The sequence below is a fragment of the Musca domestica genome, unplaced genomic scaffold (assembly GCF_030504385.1).
Source record: "Musca domestica strain aabys unplaced genomic scaffold, Musca_domestica.polishedcontigs.V.1.1 9, whole genome shotgun sequence".
NCBI classification, from domain to species: domain Eukaryota; kingdom Metazoa; phylum Arthropoda; class Insecta; order Diptera; family Muscidae; genus Musca; species Musca domestica.
The window spans coordinates 12,621,976-12,642,368 of NW_026712435.1; the positions used below are offsets into that span (position 1 = coordinate 12,621,976).

The following is a 20,393-nucleotide window of genomic DNA, read 5'->3' on the forward strand; positions in this document are numbered from 1 at the left end:
GCCGATTGTATGATTACTGAATTTAAAGTAACAAATCGCACGTGACAAATCCTTATTTGGCAATGGTATTGGAATTCACGAAGTTTTCATATTGTTGCGTTTTTTTTTTGTCCCGCAGTTTTTCCGACTGCCTGTAGTGGTCGCGAAGAGCCAGCGCGTGTATGGAATCGAATAAATTGCCAACTGATTGCAAAATCGAGAGCTTTTTTTGTTCGCCTTGTGCCGAGATGAACAAATGTTGAATTCGAGTAGAACACAGAACACAGATGGACAGAGGGTGAGTGATCGATCAATTTCGGGAAAGAGCCATCTGTTCATGGTCATTGGGATCTGGAATATATCCATTAGGTGGTAGTTATATGCGGGCGGGTCTCTGTTGGTATTATATCGTTTTTACAATGCGCATATGCTTAAGGTTAGATTTAGGAGGACACAAGTTAATTTTTTGCATCATTCTTATTGGAAAAATTTTTTTTTTGAAGAATATGTTTCATAATTTCATGCACTGGTTTCTCGAAAATATTCAAGCTTTTTATTTGAAAATGCCGAAACTATGTCATTGGAAATATCAAGGCAAAGGTCTAAAATGGCAAGGACTAAATGCATTCTGAGAAAATTGTTTGCGGCTATACCATCTAGAATAACAGATCATGACAGAGGCATGTTAATATAAACAAGTAAAAAAGCAGTAAGTTCGCCCCGTCCGATTTGAATACCCTCCACCATTTGGAACGAAAATAAAAACTCTGTTAAAATCTCAACAATACCAAATATAGCCGTTATACATTGACCTCAACAATGTGAAAGCGTGGACCTGCATAGGTAACTTTTATCATAGGCCATTAATATATTTAAATACGAAACTTAAAAGAAACATCCGGTGAATAATGTAGCTGAAATCATAGAAATACCGAATGTAGGAAGGTACCGTTACATCGGGGTTATACGAAGACCTAGACCTGCGTAGACAATTTTCTGTCACAGGCTGTAGCATCCTTTACGAACTTCAAATACAACATCTCAAACAATTTCGGTGAGTATTGTACCTAAAATCCTCAAAATTCCGAATATAGGGAGGTACTGTTATATGGGGTCTACACGAAGTCCTGAGCCTGCATAGACAATTTTCTGTCATAGGCTGTAGTATCCATTACGAACTTCAAATACCAAATATGAAACAATTCCGGTGAATAATGTCGCTAAAATCATGAAAATACCGAATATCATCTAAATACCGAATATATGGGGGCTATACGATGACGTGGAACTCCACAGACAATTATCTGTCAAAGGCTGCAGTATCCATTACGAACTTCAAATACGAAATTTGAAACAATTCCGGTGAATAATGTCGTTAAAATCATCAAAATTTCGAATGTCGGGAGGTACCGTCATAGGGGGGCTATACCACAACGTGGACCTGCACAGACAATTTTCTGTCTTTGGCTGTAGTATCCACTTCGAACATCAAATATCAAATTTGAAACAATTCCGGTGAACAATGTCGCTAAAATCATCAAAATACTGAATATCGGGAGGTAAATGGCCCATTTTCAATACCGAAAGTCCTGCAAACATAATATACATTTGAGTTAGAGTGATTTCCACAGGCGGATAGACGGACAGACGGACGGACATCGCTAAATCGACATAGAACTTTATGCTGATCAAAAACATAATAGAATATGGTGAAGGGTATAAAAAGGAAGGAGGAAGTGAGGTGATAGATTTTTTTTAAAAAGTAGAAAGTACGGATTTTTTAATCCGGCGACAGGGCCAGTAAACCCATTTTGCAAAGTTAAAGATGTCAAAGGGATCCGTGTGTGAATGTACACTGAGATCATGAATCGAATGTCCCCAAAGCTTGCAGTCTTTCCTCATCCTCACACAACCTGCAGTATTCGACGTTAGAGTTATTCTTGCAGTGGCCTGTTAGTATCCCTATTATTATCCGTAACGTTGAGTTTTACGCGAGGAGATATTTGGCCTTATTAGTTTTGATACAGTGCGCCGTGGTTCGTTGTACCAGTACACTTTGGCTTCTTCCCTGAAGGATAGTTATAATGCTCTGTTGAAATGACAAATATGGGGTTTTATCATGTCGGCAACTTCAGGGTCTGTTGACTGTTAGCCCATCCTTGTCAATTCATCGGCTTTCTCATGACCAGTTACCCAGCATTGCCGGAGATTAGTGTGCAAATTTCCCAGAGCCGGTCTACACCTCAGAACTGATTGTATTGTAGAAAATTAAATAGCTTAAAGAGCCGTTTGATTATCCTCATAAATAGTCATCGGTTCAGTTATTTCAGTCTCCATAGTTCTATTAAAATCTACCGCTTTAACGATGGCAAAGAACTTTGCCTAAAAACACTAAACTTTCCATTCCTAGTTGCTCACAGAATTCTCCGGCTCTAGTGTCTTTTTCCATCTTCCATCCGTCTGTATATATCATGCAGATCGATTAAATTTAGGTTCGCTCCGTTCCATTCAACCCTGCTTGGAATCAGTATCTCAATCCTGCCAAAACTCATGGTTAGAGATATGTAATCGATGTTACGTTCATGGGGATTGAAGTTTACTTCAGATCTTAGAAAGTCTAGAAAGCTGGCATGACCCTGTTGTAGAGTATGCAGCATATTTTGCTCGGACAGCCTCATCGCACTTGGTGCAGCCTGGAACCGCAATTTCAACCGAAGAGATGTTTAACATTACGTTTCAGGCTGCTTGAGATGCACTTTTTGAAGCGCCTTTGATTAGAATTGAAGCTGGTCGTTGTACTCTTGAGAGTTTTGAGCTATTTACCTTGAATTTTAATGTGTGCCACCAGGCAAGGCAGCCATTGGAAAGGATGGGCAAACCGCAGCATTGTTGTATATCCAGTATATCTTAGCGAGAGAGAATCCCCAGCTCTTTCCTATTGAATTCTTGCAGGAGTGAAGCCATTCTTCACCCGTTCCGCAACGTTTTTGTTCCATATTAGTTGAATGTTCAAATTTGTACCTAGATATTTGGCTTCAGAAAAATAGTCTTAAGGACTGGTGAAATAAATAGATCTGGCTTGCCCCTACGTGTGAACAATAACAACACTGTCTTTGTGGGATTGACCCCTAAGCCGTTACTGTTAGCCCATCGCGACAGCTTTGAATAAACTCTGATACATTGGACAGGATTTTCCGAAGTCCCGTAGAATATTGTTTACCACGAGAGCCACAGCTGTGTCGATAAAACATCTACTTGCGTCCTTCCTCTAGCTACCGATTTTCTAATGGATACCTCCCTCACCAATGCTGGAATTAATGACTCCGCTGCTTAAGCTGCTATCAGACAAATAGGGCTTTACATATGTGCTGTCACTTTTATTATCCATGTGTATATACGTGCGTATGTCAAAATTTCCATTTTACATATGACTCATAATTCTTGCAATCACACACTTATATATGTTTTTATACCTTCCACCATTCTATGGAGGGTATATTAGCTTTGTCATTTCGTTTGTAACTCCTCGAAATATTCATGATAGACCCAACAAAGTATAGATATTCTGGATCCGTGTAAAATTCTATGACGATTTGGCGGTGTCCGTCTGTGTGTCTGTCTGTCGGCCTGTCCGTCTATTGTAATCACGCTATCTTTAGAACAAATTGAGATGGAAGGCTAAAATTTTTCACACATGTGCACTTCGCCAGTAGGCAGGTTAAGTTCGTAAATGCGCCAGTCGGTCCACGTTTTCGTATATCCCACATATAACGGTACCTCCCGATATACGGTATTTTGATTATTTTTACGGCACTATTCACCCGAATTGTTTCAAATTTCGTAATCGAAGTTTGTAATGGAAGTACAGACTATGCCTAAAAGTTTCGTATGCAGGTCCACGTCTTCGTATAGCTCCCATATAACCGTACCTCCCTTTATTCGTTATTTTAATGATTTCAGCGACATTTTTCACCAGAATTGTTTCAAATTTCGTATTTGAAGATCTTGATGGGTACTACAGCCTGTGACAAAAAATTACTATGTATGCAGGTCCACGTCGTATAGCCCCCGTATAAAGGTTATCATTCAAACGGTATTTTTCGGAATTTTTCAAATTTTCTAAAAAATAAAATACTTTATGGATTAGTAACTCCTTGACCCACAACATTATTCACAAAAATTAAATAAATATTAAACACTAAATAAATCTTTGCATTTTTCTCAGTCACAAGTGTTCTTAAATTCTTTCGCGAGCACAAAGACGACAACATTAAATAATTTCCGAATAAATGAAATATTCAACTATACATATCCCTGTGATTATCTTTACGACGATAAAAGCATCCTTTTAAACGCTTATTCATGTGTTTATCCTTATCAGTCGCCAGCGATAAGGGTAACTATATGGCCATCGGTTCTTTGTCTTGTCTTTATTTGAATTGACATTGCAGAACCGATAGACCCCATACACCAATATCGGTCCCTGTCCTCCTACCTATTGACAATCGAATTGCTTTTTGATTGTGTCTACGCTTGAGTGCCCTTCGCTTTATTTACTAGCTGTCAAGCATGTAGAGTAAACACGTTTGCATTCAACATCGCCCATACAAAATATGGGGATATATATGTATATATTGTTCAAGTTATATTCCTGGATCCTAAAATAGCACACAGTTTTTATAAGTTGGACTTAATTACATGTATAAGTTCTGGCAAAGAGATACGATTGTACAGGTTGTTATATACATGGTGAGCTGAACCAACTGCAACCAACTATAGACTGCTGTCATTTCTAAGCCACTCGTCGCGACAGCTGCTAAAATTATTCCAATGACAGCTAATTATGTGTTTGTTTTCTCTTTCGAGACGAGCTTAATGATCTGAAATTTGCAGTGAAAAGGAAAGCCAGATAGACACTATCACACACTCACCACTATGCGACGCGTTTCGCCGTTGGTTAAGCGGCTCATCAGGCATATTTGATGTGGATGATGGCTTACAAGGGCCGTTCTCTGGAAAGTAGTATATATTTCGAACTTATTGCAAATTAGCATATGCGAATTATACACTAGAAACTCTCCAGGTTCGACTCAAGTTCTATTGGCAGATCTTTTTCACAGCAACGTTTTGTTTTTGTAGTGATGGATTTTTTGTCCACAACAACTACATTGCTTCCAATGCATACACTTGTTTTAGTGCTGCTTTAGGAAGACGGGTTAATGGCTCTGAACGTAATTATATTGTTTAAAAGCGTACAAAAGCATTTTGGTGAGAATTTTCCAGAAAAAAGTCCTTCGTGATGGAATTTAAGCGTGACAGTGTGATTTCTTTATATTTGGCTGGAAACCACTAGTGGCTATCGTTAGAGCACTCCAGTATTTAAATGTGAATAAATTGTTTGTGTCTCGTACCATCGCTCGTTACTGTGATACTGGTAGCGTAGCCCGACGTCAAGGAAGTGGGCGGAAGATAACAGCAACATCAGCAGAAATGGTTCGAAAGTAAAGAAGCGACTTGATCGAAACCCACGCCGCAGTGGCCGAAACATGGCTCGTGAGCTGAACATTTCGCAATATTCCATTCGGCAAATATTGAAAAATAAGCTCGGATTAAAACCATTGAGCAAGAGTGCAAGAATTTACATGGCAATAGAAAGAAAATAGACTCCAAAGTGCTAAAGAGTTGCTTCGCTTGGCCGAAAGTGGTGAACTGCCAAATTTGGTTTTCTCCGATGAGAAAACATTCGTTGTTCAGTAGTTTGTAAACAAACAAAATGATCGAGTTTACTTCCCAAAGACGTCACCTTCGGTTGGCCACCAGAACTCAAGCGCCGGCCATGGTGATGGCGTGGGCCGCCATAACAGCCGATGGTCGCTCTCCGCTCATATTAATCGTCCGTGGCATCAGAATAAATGCCGAATATTATCGCGAAAATATTCTGGAGGGTGTATTAAAGCCTTGGGCACGCAAACATTTTGGTCGCAGACTTTGAACATTCCAAAAGGACCGAGCACCATCGCACTCAGCACGCGCCACCCAAGAATGATTACAAACTGAGGTTCCTCGCTTTATTTCCAGCGCACAATGGCCACCAAAATCTCCGGATACCAATCCGTTGGACTATTGTGTCTGTAGTTTTCTGGAAAGTAAGGTTGGCACTAAAAAATACCAAAGTGTCGATCACCTCAAGCAAGCGCTTCGCCGGGAATGGACCAAAATACCGCAGAGCAACATTCGGGCAGCGTGTGACGGTTTCATTGGCCGTTTGAAGGCCATAATTCGTGCCAAAGGTGACCAATTCGAACAAATCTAAACTTATCCCAAAATTTGATGCTATTTCCGACATTTGTTGCTTTCATTCAATAAAATTAAGAAAATTTATAAATTTGACTTTGTTGCAGTTTTTTGCCTCACCCTGTATATAGTCAATATGCCTAACGAATACCATGTTGCTATGGAATATAACATTTAGATATTTAATGTGGTTCGAATTTCTTGCTCTCCAATTACAAGATTTGGCTCTTACTGCCTGGCGTTGCAGAATAAGTATTAGGACAAAGCCTTGTGGTATCCCAGCATTTACTGCCCTTTCGGAAGAAAGGTCCTCATCAACTTTAAATAAGAAATTTCGTTCTGCTAGGAAACTTGTAACTGCATATGTATATTAAAATCGAAGCCTAGCCTTCTCATTTGATATATGATGGCATTTTGCCAAACATTGTCTTTTCTGAACTAACGGCGATTGTGGTCTGGCGGATCATGGGGGCTTGTGATGTTGAATGGTCTGACTTGAAGCCAAAATGACTGTCAGATAGAATTTCTTTATGTTCCTAGGTTTCTTTTATCTCGGAAAGAAGGAAAACTGTTAGAGTATCTCCTTCTTTCCGAGTTTAAAGAAACGTTGGAAGATAAAGAAATTCTACCTGACAGCCATTTTGACTTCAATGCGTTGGGTCCTTACCAAGTTTCAGGATGGGTATTGTTATGAAATCGGAAAATAGCCCGGGTTTATGCAATGATTTAAGATAATCGCAAAATGTTTCCAAGCGGTGCTATCGGTCTTCCTTAACAGCATGTCATGAATTCCATCCGAAACGCGGATTTGCGATTTAATCTTCTTCTTAACCCTGTCCCAATATTTGGTGCTTTGAGGAATTTGTTTTGTCGCCTTATATTGTCCCCACTTATTGTGGATTAATCTGCCGTTAAAGGATTTGCAAACATCACCAAAGGGGACGTGTCATTATACATTGATACATAATTACAGACAATTTACTGAGTGTCCTTGAATTGCGTCGGATCCAATTTTTATTGAAAGATCAAAATATCTTTTTGAGATGAGGAAATGATCTTTCTTTCGAAATATTTCCATATAAATGGACACTATTATTCCAAAACATTGCTAGAGTCAAAAACATAACTGTTCCTACGTCTTAGCTTAAGTAAATCAAAGATATTTGTAGAGAGTCAATTGATGTCTGTCGGCATAGACATCTTTTTTGTACGAGACATACACATCCATTTTGTTTGGAAATCCTTTGAGAGCTTGAGTAAGATCCACATGCACCCACGTACTTTAACAACTGCACACACACACACACCTACGCAGCAAGGTGTAACCAGTACACATGACAATGACAACCAACCGTACTGTCATCTACAAACGAGTACCAAACAAATAATGTCCTTGTACTACTCCCATCAATTGTCATTCCATTAGAGTGTCCTGATTGTGTTTACCTCGTCCGTTTGCTGTCGATATTTGCTTAATTTTCGTGATGTTGTTACTATTTAAAGTAGAGATATAAGCTGTTATTGTTATTGTAGTGCTTATCCTTCTTTGGCGCATGGTTTGCAAGGATTTCCCGTTCTGTTAGTTAGCACCGACTAGAACGTATGAACACTTGTAGGTGGTACATTGTGCAAACTTGGTTATTTGTTTGCTTGCCATTGCTTTGTTTGTCTCGTCCTCCCGTCCCGCATTTTGTCCTTGTCTTAATCCTTAGTAATCACAAATCACGCCACAATGTTTGCCTTCTTCTACTCCATACACCAGGTGGAAGGCAAACATTCTGCTGTTAGAATTCGTATCAGAGTAATAGTGTTTTTGTTGTTGGACAGGAAAATCCGAATGCAATGAATGGAAACTTTTCAATTTAATTGATGCTTTCAAATCACAACTCCATCATCAATATCATCGACGTGGCAAAGTGAAAATGAATTTTAAAATGAAATTTAATAAAATTTAATTATGAAATGATCACCAGTCTTGACAAAAAAGGTGACACTGAAGGTCAAATAAATATAGACTCATGGTCTGTTTCAGAAATGCAAGAATGTTCAAATTTTTTACTACTATAAGCGATTTCCCTTTTTGATATCGAAACAAAAATACGAAACCTGTAAATTCTTGCAGATTTTGTTTTTTTTTAAATAATTCCATCCTGCAATACACCGATAAATGATTGACCCGAAACAACAACATGTTCCAAATCATTTTTATGACCTCCACCATGCATAGTAACAAAGTATATATAATCTTGATCGGCATAAAATTCTAAGACGATTTAGCCCTGTCCGTCCATCCGTCTGTTCTAATCACGCTATCGAATAAATATAGGATAATAGATACAATTTTGCACAGATCAGTCTCACAGATTTTGTCTGCAGGCAGGTCAAGTTCAAAGATGGGCTATATCGGTCCACGATATCGTATAGCCCCATATAACGGTACCCCCGACATTCGGTATTTTGATGATTGCAGCCATATTTTTCATTGAAATTGTCTGAAAATCCACAAAATGAGTAACTTCTGAGTACTTTACCTCCTGGAAGAGTATTGTCTATATAGGTCCACGATATCGTATATCCCCCATATAACGATAGCTCCATATATTCGTTATTTTCATGATTTTAGCAATATTTTTCAATGGAATTTTCTAAAAATCCAAACAATATGTTATTTTTAAGGACATTATGGACAGGAGTTGTTTAAAATTTCGTATTTAGAGTTCGTAATGGAAACTACAGTCTGTGACAGAAAATTATCTATGCAGGTCCAGGTCTTCGTATAAGCCCCATGTTTCAGTAAATCCCTATATTCGGTATTTTGACGATTTTAGGTGCAAATTATTTTAAATTTCGTATTTGTAGTTCCTAATAGCCTGTGACAGAAAATTGTCTATGAAGGTCCAGGTCTTCGAATAGCCCCGGGTATAACCGTACCTCCCTATATACGGTATTTTGATGATTTTAGTTGTTTAGTCCACGTCTTCGTATAGACCCCAATTCGGTCTTCGGTAATTTTAAGATTTTAACAGAATTTTTAACGGATTTTATTTTTTTTAATTTCCAAATTCGTTCCAAATGGCCTAAATTCAGAGAGTTCTCGAACTGTCGCTAGAGAGAATCGTCAAATCCCCTGTCAAATGTCGTATAACACAAAGTATTTTCCATGACAAAATCACGACTGCTTCCACTCGCTATATACTTGCAGTCCGATTACCCTGAACCCAGAATCAGGAAACTGACATTGGAGGCCAAAGTTTGGTGGAGGAGCAGAAGCGAAAAAAATGCTGGGTCATCTGAGGTGTCGAAACATTGAAAGGAACATACATAAATTACTCTTGAGCACTGGGAAAGGCAACCAGAGAGCGATATCTCTTCCGGCGAAGAGATACAACTACAGTTTCAAACCTGCAGAAGATACCAATCCCTGTACACTTTTTAGTGCAAGCCCATATAACCCATGATGCAGTCTAGAAATAGCTCTGTCGAAAATTTATTTAAATTAAGATATAGTCGAACCCGTCCATTCCTTACTGATTGCTCTTTCCACTTGACAAGGATATTTTAAACAGGACCACCTGAAAGAGGCGCACTGTATTTTAGCTGCCATGATACAAAGCATGAGTTTTGTTGCAGATTTGTAGTTTGTCGGAGGTCGCAACATCTGGTCTCCATCTTCAACCCAGTGCGTAAAAGTCTTGCTACAATAGGGCTAAAAGCAACATTCTTCAATATAAGCCTTCTCTGCACTCATGCCCCAACCGAAGACAAAGACGAACAAACCAGAGATATAGTTTACCAACGCTTAGAAGAACTATATGAACGTTGTCCTGTCCATGACCTTAAAATTATTCTAGGAGAACATGGCTGACGCCAGATCAAAGAACAGGATATCAAATTTATCACGTTGTGATAGATGGAAGACATTTATCGAGCGTGTTGGATGTACCATTGTTCCGAGCTGCAAATATAGACTCGGACCACTAACTTGTCGCAGCAAACAGATACACGCGTTGGACATCACTAAGCTGCAATATTCCACAGCATATTCCACGCAACTGGCCAAATTTCTTGAACAAATAATTTCTCGTTCCGATAACATATCAACACAATGGAAGATTATTGCCAACTCCCGTTCACAAGAAATAATTGGACCATACCAATGCGGCTATAGACCTGGCAAGTCCACCATTGACTATATATATTTGCCCTGCGGTAAATCCTGGACAAGGCCCCTGAGATCGACACTTACCACCTTTTTGTCGATTATAAAGAAGCCTCGACCGCCCGCTACGTCCAAAAGTATTCCAAGCCATTTCTGAATCTGTTATCCCCGCATATCTCATCCCTTTGCGTCCATTGAGCTCGGACCCACTGTGGAAGTTGGTTCCTATAATATTGAGGTATTAAAAGGCTGATACCAAACATCATTCTTGTGGCGTGCAAATTACGAATGTGGGGACTATACGAATGTGTGGGGACTATAGCTATCTATATATCTGAACCGATTTTCTACAAATTTGATGTACTTGCTTCAAGACTGTATTCAGTTGTATATGCCAAAATTCAGGGCTTTTGGACAGATATTGGCCATTTGGCGCACAATTGGTTGAAGATATGTATAGGAGCTAAATCAAAATCTGAACCGATCTTGATAAAATTTGGCAGAGGTATTTCCGAGCTCTATAAGATATCTGGTACCAAATATCATTGTTGTCGAATGCATATTACGAATGTGAGGAACTTAAACACCAAATCGGATGAAACATATATATGGGAGCTATAGCTATATCTAAACCGATTTCCGAATTTGATGCATTTGCTTCCAGACTGAATTCGGTCGGATGTGCCAAAATGCATTGCATTTGGACTGATATTGGTCGTTTGGTGCACAAATAACCCTAAATCGGTTAAAGATATATATTGGAGGTATACCTAAATCTGATCCGATTATCACAATTTCAATAGGGTTCGACCTTGGGCTAAAGATATTGTTTGGAATTTCGTCTAAATCGGATAATAAATGCGACCTGCATTTTGCTCACAAGAATACATGTACAGACGGACGGACTAGCATGCATAAATCGACTCTGAAAGTGATTCTATGAAGATCCTCGAAAGTTACTGTGGGCTTACCACGATTCCTTCTCCATGTTACAAACAAATACACAAAGATATAATACCCTTACCACTATGTGGTGTAGGGTATAAAAATGAGAATTGTATTGACCACTTTGTCTAAAATAAGCAATTTAAAAACAAGGCCACAGCTCAACCAAAAATAACGCTTAGAAAACACTGATAATGTATGGTTCCGTGCTGATGTATGGTTCCGAAGCCTGGGTAATTGCGCAACAATACATGGCAGCGCTTGATGTGGTTGAGAGAAAAATTCTTCGAAAAATCTATGGACCAATCTGCTTTGACTGCCATACAACGACATCAGTGTAGATTCAACGATTGCATCGGCTAGGTAATATCGCAAGAATGAGCGATGATTAACCCGCTAAAAAGGCACATAAATACGGGCGCCTTGGCGGGGCACGCAGACCAAGAATTAGATGGAAGAAGAAGGCATGAATAACCGCGGTATTTCACAAAGTGAAACAATAGACAGATAGAAATGAATCTATTTTCTTAGTTCCGCCTTTGGAATATATGTTCTGTAATGGGCCAGCTAAGTAAGTTTGTATTTTATTATTTCCGAATGTAATTTCATAAAACTAAAGATCTATATGCAAAAAGTTAAGATTTTACTTATATGTGCTATTATTTTATAGTTACCTCTTCTGTAATTAAACATATATGCCCCGCACTGTTCTACTTGTTCATTTGGAATTGTATTCACCAAATTACATTTCAATATTGAATATTTATTTTTGGTTTACATTTTTTTCTAAAAAAAGGAACACCTGGTGATGTTAAAAAAGAACAACTATGCAAATCAAATAATCCTTCAAATGAATTGATTCACTTATTACATATCACCCGAACCATTCATTCGTGAGCCACCCTCCCCCCAACTGGATAAGGTAGTGTCATTTTTGTTGAGCCAAATACCTACCGTATTCAAAGTTTTATCAACGTTTCACATTCATTCTGACTTCATTCTGGACAGCAGACTGGTAGGCAGAGGGGGGAAAGGACATTCGAACGAACGATGTAAATATTTACACCCCCAGCATGCACACACACATACATCTATATTCATTCAAACATACAGGTGTATGCATGCTCTGTTGAGTTGTTTATCCTTTTCATGGAGGGCAATCAGTTATTGTCCATTCGTTAAGGACAACTAAGACAGGAGGACACTTGATGTAGCAGCAAATGTCAAACTAAAAAAAGTCAAAGCACATAAACACACTGACAGACTCAGCCACTCAAACTCACACACAAACAAACACCTATATTTGCATTTGTCCATCTTTTTTCCACTTCAGCTGCAATCAAATGCTTCAGCAATGGTTAGAAGCGACTGACCCAAAGGCTGAACGAACGATGATCCAAATGCAATTTTTTTCGTTTATTTAAGGTTAGTGTACATGTCATGTTACGACTCCAAATTGCTCTTTAAAAGTTTCATTGCATACTTTTAGGCTGTGACCAAATTTTTAAAAACATGTAAAAAAACATTAGGTTCTGCCTGGACGAACTTTTAATACACTCCACCTTTGGGTAAAGAAACCATTTTTATATAAAAGTATTTGAATTCAAATCGCTTGGCTAATGATGTTAAACTTTTTAAAAAACCATAAAGTGGGTGAGGCCGTCATATGGGGGTTATACCAAAACAGGAAACTTATTTAGAAAAATTTCTACTTCAAAGATTGTTATCTACCAAATCTTCTTAAAACCAAATTTGAAACAATTTCGTGGGTAAATGTGACTAGGATTATTAAAATGCCGAATATCGGTGAATACCATCATATGTGAGCTTAAGGAAAACTTAGACCTGTATGTACAATGTTCTGTCACCGGAGCTAGAACCCATTACGAACTACAAATACCAATTTTTGGGCAAATCCGTGGAAAAATGGGGCAAAAATCATCAAAACACCGAATATGGGGGTACCGTTATATGGGGGCTATACCAAAACGTGGACCTATATGTACAATCTTTTGCCACCGGAGCTGGAGCCCATTACGAACTACAAATACCATTTTTAAGACAAATCCATGGAAAAATGTGGCGAAAATCATCAAAATAAGCTTTCTCCATGTTACAAGCAAATACACAAAGACATAATACCCTGACCACAGGTGTAGGGTATAATCAGGTGTAGGGTATAATCAGATGTAACAACTTAATTGGGCAAATGTAGTGTTTTTGACGTATTATTTGCATAAAATTAGAAGGAAATATAAATCGGAGATAACAGAACTCGCAACGATATTTTTAAATGGCCGAAAGCCCTCGTTATGAAGTGTATAATACGAATTTGAGGGACTAAGATATAAAATCGAATGAATCATATATAGGAGCTATATCCAAATCTGAGCCAATTTCGTCAAAAATAGTCGAGGGTTTTTCTTGGCAGTATCTGAAATCATGTACCGAATATCATTGCAATGAATATACACGATGTGATGAAAAAACTGCAACCAACTTCATACTGCTGCAGTGACAGCTCAATATTGTTTACAAGCGTACAAAAGCATTTTGGTTAGAATTTACCAGAAAAAAGTTATTCGTGATGGAATTCAAACGTGATAGTGTGATTTCTTTATATTTGGCTGGAAAACCACAAGTGGCTGTCGTTAGAGCACTCCAGAATTTAAATGCGAATAAATCTTTTGTGTCTCTCACCATTGCTCGTTACTGTGGACGGAAGAAAACAGCAGCATCAGCAGAAATGGTTGGAAAAGTACAGAAGCGACTTGATCGAAATCCGCGTCGCAGTGGCCGACAAATGGCTAGTGAACTAACATATCGCAATATTCCATTAGGCAAATATTGAAAAATGAGCTCGGGGTAAAGCCATTGAAATTCCAAAAAGTACAAGAACTTACATCGCAACAGAAAGAAAATAGACTCAAAAGAGCTAAAGAGTTGCTTCGATTGGCCGAATATTTAGAATAAATGCCGAATATTATCGCGAAAATATTTAGAAGGTTTAATACACACTTCAGAATATTTTCGGGCAAACATTTTGGCCGCAGACTTTGGACATACCAACAAAACTCAGCACCATCGCGTGCCACCCAAGATTGGTTACAAAATGAGGTTCCTCGCTTCATTTCTAGCGCACAACGGTCACCAAAAACTCCGGATACCAATCCGTGGGACTATTGTGTCTGGAGTATTTTGAAAAGCAAGGTTGGCACTAAAAAATACTAAAGTGTCGATCACCTCAAGCAAGTGCTTCGCCGGGAATGGGCCAAAATACCGCAGAGCAACATTCGGGCAGCGCGTGACTGTTTCATGGCCTTTTGAAGGCCATAATTCGTGCCAAAGGTGACCATTTCGAACAAATCTAAACTTATTCTAAAATTTGAATATCTTTCCGAAATTTCATTCAATTCAATAAAAATTAAAAAATAAATAAATAAAAATTATGGCGTTTGACTTTGTTGCAGTTTTTTATCTCACCCTGAATATATTTACAGACTTATGGTTATATATTTTATTTAAGACTATCACCCATCAGTCTAAAATACATGCAATACCAATGTTCAAATACCTGGACAAATATTTACGTAATAAGACAATTGCTTTATGAGTATAGCTTATGAAGAAAATGGTTACGTTGATGCGCTTAGGCAATGAATTTTCAATATATCTTATAAAAATATTAAAAATAAAGAAACAAGTAACGAGTAACGAGACTTCTGTTTTTGAAGAAATCTTACAGTTGCATCATCTCATGTGCACTTTGCGATTTTCGAATGTTGACAAAATGTGTTCTCTGTACTTACCACATTTACGAAATCTTGAAATGTTACATAGCCTGGTCCAATGGGTGATTTAGCCTTTTTTGCTCTCTCCGTTAATAGCTCTCGTTTGTTCATAGGCACTTGTGATATAAATTCTGGTGACTTTAAAGCATTTAAAAACTCGTCGACGGTTATTTCACCAAATCCTTCAGGATCGAACTATAAAAGTAAATTACAGAAAATTAAAATCAAGATTACAAGATATATCATGATTAATATGTTCAACAACATAATTAACATGATTATCTATGTAATATTTATATTATGCTAAATTACAATGTTATGTTACAACGCATGTTATGTGTGGGGCGGTAGCATTGGCTTTTGTAACAGCGATCAATTTACGCTTTCACTCAATGGAGCAAATTAACTACGATTCCCTCTTGCTCTATAATAATGTTTCTTTTTATTTTATGAATGTATTAATGCACTCACGTACCGATTAACTTAACAATAGTTAGGCCCATTGTGCTTCTCTTACAAGATACCTATAATTGCAAATCAAAACAATAACTCAATTTGTTGTTGTATCATACCTTCTAACATATAATGATTGTTAAGCTGGTCATAGAATTTCTGTCTTAGGCTGTAGTATATATTTCGAACTTCAAATCCCAAATTTGAAACAATTCCGGTGAATAATGTCGCTAAATTCATCAAAATACTGGGAGGTACCGTTGTATGGGGGATATATGAAAACGTGGACCTACATGGCCCATTTACGAACTTAACCTACTGGCAAAATATACATGTGTGCAAAATTTTAGCCTTCTATCTCAATTCGTTCGAAAGATATCGTGATTACAACAGACAGACAGACGGACATCGCTAAATCGACTTAGAATTTTAAGCTGATCAAGAATATATATACTTTGTTTAGTCTGACATGAGTATTAGGAGTTACAAGCGTAATGACAAAGTTAATTACCCTCCATAGTATGGTGGAGGGTATAAAAATGAGCTTGCGTAAAGCCATTGAGTACAAGTACAAGAACTTACACCGCAACAGAAATAAAATAGACTCAAAAGAGCTAAAGAGTTGCTTCGCTTGGCCGAAAGTGGTGAACAGCCGAATTTGGTTATCTCCGATGAGAAAACATTCGTTGTCCAGCAGTTTGTAAACAAACAAAATGATCGTGTTTACTTGCCAAAGAGGTCAGCTGAACCTTCGGTTGGTCGCCAGAACTCTAGCGCCGGCCATGGTGATGGTGTGGGCCGCCATAACAACCGATGGTCACTCTCCGCTTGTATTAATCGACCGGGGAATCAGAGTAAATGCCGAATTCTCGCTTCATTTCCAGCGCACAATAGCCACCAAAATCTCCGGATACCAATCCCTTGGACTATTGTGTCTGGAGTATTTTGAAAAGCAACATTGGCACTAAAAAATACCAAAGTGCCGATCGCCTCAAGCAAGCGCTTCGCCAGGAATGGGTCAAAATACCGCACATTCGGGCAGCGTGTGACGGTTTCATTGGCCGTTTGAAGACCATAATTCATGCCAAAGGTGACCAATTCGAACAAATCTAAACTTATTCTAAAATCTATATATATATAAAAATCAATTGTTGTTTGTTGGTAAAGGAATCAGTTGAGAACGGGTGGATCGATTTAAATAATTTTTTGTACAAACATTCATCATACCCCGAGTTAGGTTTTTAGAGAAAAAATATTGACCACGACTACTTTTACGCCCACTATTTCGATTTGTCTAAAATCCTTATATTTTCCAAAATAATGAAGATATCGGTTTGAGAATTATTACACGAGATGCTGTTGGCTTTCCATCCAACCCTAAGTACTTATTTAGGGACTGAGGAACGCGCCTACTTTTAAATCTATCTCTCTGTATGTAAACATAAAGACCGCCGGTCTGATTTTAACGATTCGGACAAATTCGGAATTACCTCTTGGCAGAAAAGCATAAAATCCAAAAAAATCGCGTAAAAATGTGAAATATTGAACATTTTCATTTTGACTTTTAAAATGTACAATAGTAATGTTTTATTTTGCATGATTTTTTTTAATTTTGACTTACTATTTTCGAATGTACATTTGTAGTTTTTTTTTTTTTTTTTTGGAATTCTAATATGATGTTTAGTTTTTTTGGGTAGTATAAAACGGATAAAACTGTTATTTATAGAATTTATGTATTAATTGGGTAATACGAATAATATCATTTCAGAAGAGAATAAAATAGAAAATTCTAAAATCGGGAAAAATATAAAATTTTTCAATGAAATGGAATTTCAAAATAATAGTACATTCTACAGACACACTTCATAAGGACCTTTAAAAATTTGCCGTAAAAAAAAATCAGCGAACCAGTTGAAGATTATTTGTCTTTTTTCAATCCTTTTTTTTTTCTATATTGAAGTGTAAATTTCTTATTGTTTTTAATTCTGAATGAATAATATTAAAAACGAAATGAGTGTGTAATACGATGTTAAATGGCGATCTTTCATGTATAAAATTGGCATCTAGCTTTCAACTCCAGGACCTTCAGCTAGAAGATGCGAACACATTTATACAAACAAAAATGACCGGAAAAGCATTATGGGGTTCACTTCAAAAAATGGACCTGTTTCTTTCATATGACAATAATTCGTCCAATGAGAACTCAAAATGCAAAATACATTGCGACTGCAATCCGTGAAATACCGACTATAAAGGACACAAAATAGTAGAGCTAATTCCTTCCAGAATTTTTTTCCAAACATTCAAGATACCTTTAATAGCTTTAGTAGGTCATGATATGGGTCATAACCCCCGATAACGGAACAACCCGATTTCAAGTGTATTCTACATTTTAATCATATTTTTCGTACTAATTTTACCTTATGTTGATAATTAAAAAAAACATCCTCGCAAGAAATGATCACGTTTTAGTATCACCATCATATGATTTAAGGTATTTTCGGGGTCTTGGCCACTTTTTCCATTTTTTTGGCCCTTATTTGACATCTTTGTTTCTAAGGGGGAAGAAAACCTCTTCTCATAATTTATTTCTTTTTATTTATTTTTCGGAAAAGGGCCCATCTTAGTCTTGAGGCTACATTGGGTAAAAAACCCTGAGGTAGAAAACCATCTTACAGATAATTATCCACATATGCATTTATTTAAGTATAGTCCCCACATTAGTATACCCCCAAGTCCACTTTCTCAACCAATGTGTGGAATTTGAATTTGTAACCCCCAAGAGAATATTGGTTGGGAACGTAGATTTGGGATGTACGTCTATATGAAATAAACTCCGAAATGTCAATCCGGGACTTATTCAGTCGGAAATTGTGACAGAAACATGAAAAAAATACGAAATTAGAAAGTAACACGAGACCGAACATTTCTTTAATCGTCATTGAATTACACTACGATGAAAAATGTGGACTTTATTGGATCTCCATCGCACAATTTAAATGACAAAAAATTTATGCCCAAAAGAGTTTTTTTTTTTTGGCTATTCTGACAACATTCTACCTTCAAGTATGACGTGAACAAAACTAAATACCAAGCAGTACGGGATTTTAAACGTTGCAAATACAAATTCGAAATTATAGATCATTTGAATGAAAATGTGATATTATAGATGTTCTTTATCATAAAGGTATTTAACACAAAAATTAATTTCTATTTAGTCATGGAGTCATTACTTATAATGAAAATTGTGCCGCTTACATAAGTCAGATCTGTGATTTATTATGCTTTAAAAATGCGCATTAAAGACTAAAAGTACGGGCCGGCAACGCGGACTGGGCCAGCTAGTTTTATTATATTTCCGACATTTTTTGTCTGAATCGGAATCTGTTGTAAACGGCTGGACCGATTTGCATAATTTTTTGTACAAACGTTTGTCATACCCGAGTTAGGTTTTTAAAGAAAAAAATATTGATCACGCCTCCTTTTACGCCCACTATATCGATTTATCTAAAATCCTTATTTTTCCCAAATAAACAAGATATTGCTTTAAAAATGTTTACACGAGATACTGTTGACCTTCCCTCCCAACCCTAAGTATTTGTTTGGGGGCTGAGGAACTGACCACGCATACTTTTTAATTTATCTATACATCTATATATAAATTAAAGTTGTGTTAGTTACTACGCTTATAACTTAAGAACCGTTGAACTGATTTTAATGATTCATACAAATTGAATTGTCTCTTATCCGAAAAGGATAATATCCAAAAAAATCGCGTAAAAATGTACATGTACATTTGTAGCGTTTTTTATATTTTATTTTTGAATTCGAATATTAATACCAATTTATTTAATTTACTTGATTTCTTGAGAACTGAAATTGATGGCGGGTTACATGGAAGTGTAATACCGAATCATGTGGTGGCGAAACGGAATAGATGATACCGAAATAATTTAATGCGGTCACACCAAAGTTAAAAGATAATTACTTTTTCAAAATCGTTAAAAAAAAATCCCGAACAAAGAGATCTCATTGCAACAATTCTCAAAACGGGAAAATATCGAAAAAAATTTCCAATGGAATTGAATTTTAAAACAAAAGTACATTCTATTGACAAACTTTGTAAGGATCTTTAAACAGTTGCTGTAAAAAATCAGCGAACAAGTTGAAGATTTTTTCAATTTGTTATTCTTTTGTGTCATTTTTTTTTCTATTTGTAATATCATATTGAATTCAGTGGATTTTTTGTGAACAAAATAAAGAATTATTTTTCACTATATACAATTTTTCACCAAAAAAAAAATGAAATAAGTGCGAAATACGATGGTAACTGACATCTACCTTTCAACTCCAGGGCCTACATCGTGCTTCAGCTGGAAGATGCGCAGACATTTAAACAAATAAAAATGACCGAAAAAGACTGATGGGGCTTATTTCAAAGCGTGGCCCTACTTCTTTCATGTGACAATAATCCGTCCAATGAGAGCTCAAAATGCAAAAATTTTTGGGAGTACAATCAGTAAAATACCAAATATAAAGGGAGCAAAATAGTAGAGCGAATGGGACTTTTAGTAAGAAAAGGATTTCTATTCTTCCAAAAATTCTTCCTGAACATTTAAGATACCTTAAATCGCTTTTGCAGGTCATGATATCGATCATAAATAACCATCGTATGATTTAAGCCATTTTTGGAGTCTTCGCCACTTTCTTCTATTTTTGGCCCTTATTTGGCATCTTTGTTTCTAAGGGGGTAGAGAACCTCTTCGCATAAG

At 37.1% G+C, this 20,393-nt stretch overlaps 1 protein-coding gene across 1 annotated transcript in view; it reads right to left on the minus strand.

The window, feature by feature from the left end:
- LOC101890774 (protein rhomboid) overlaps nucleotides 1-20,393 on the minus strand; it is a 134,030-nt gene that overhangs the window by 96,749 nt on the left and 16,888 nt on the right. The window contains exon 5 of the mRNA XM_059131699.1: nucleotides 15,187-15,363. Coding sequence (XP_058987682.1) covers nucleotides 15,187-15,363 — 177 coding nt within the window. The remainder of the gene's footprint in view (nucleotides 1-15,186; nucleotides 15,364-20,393) is intronic.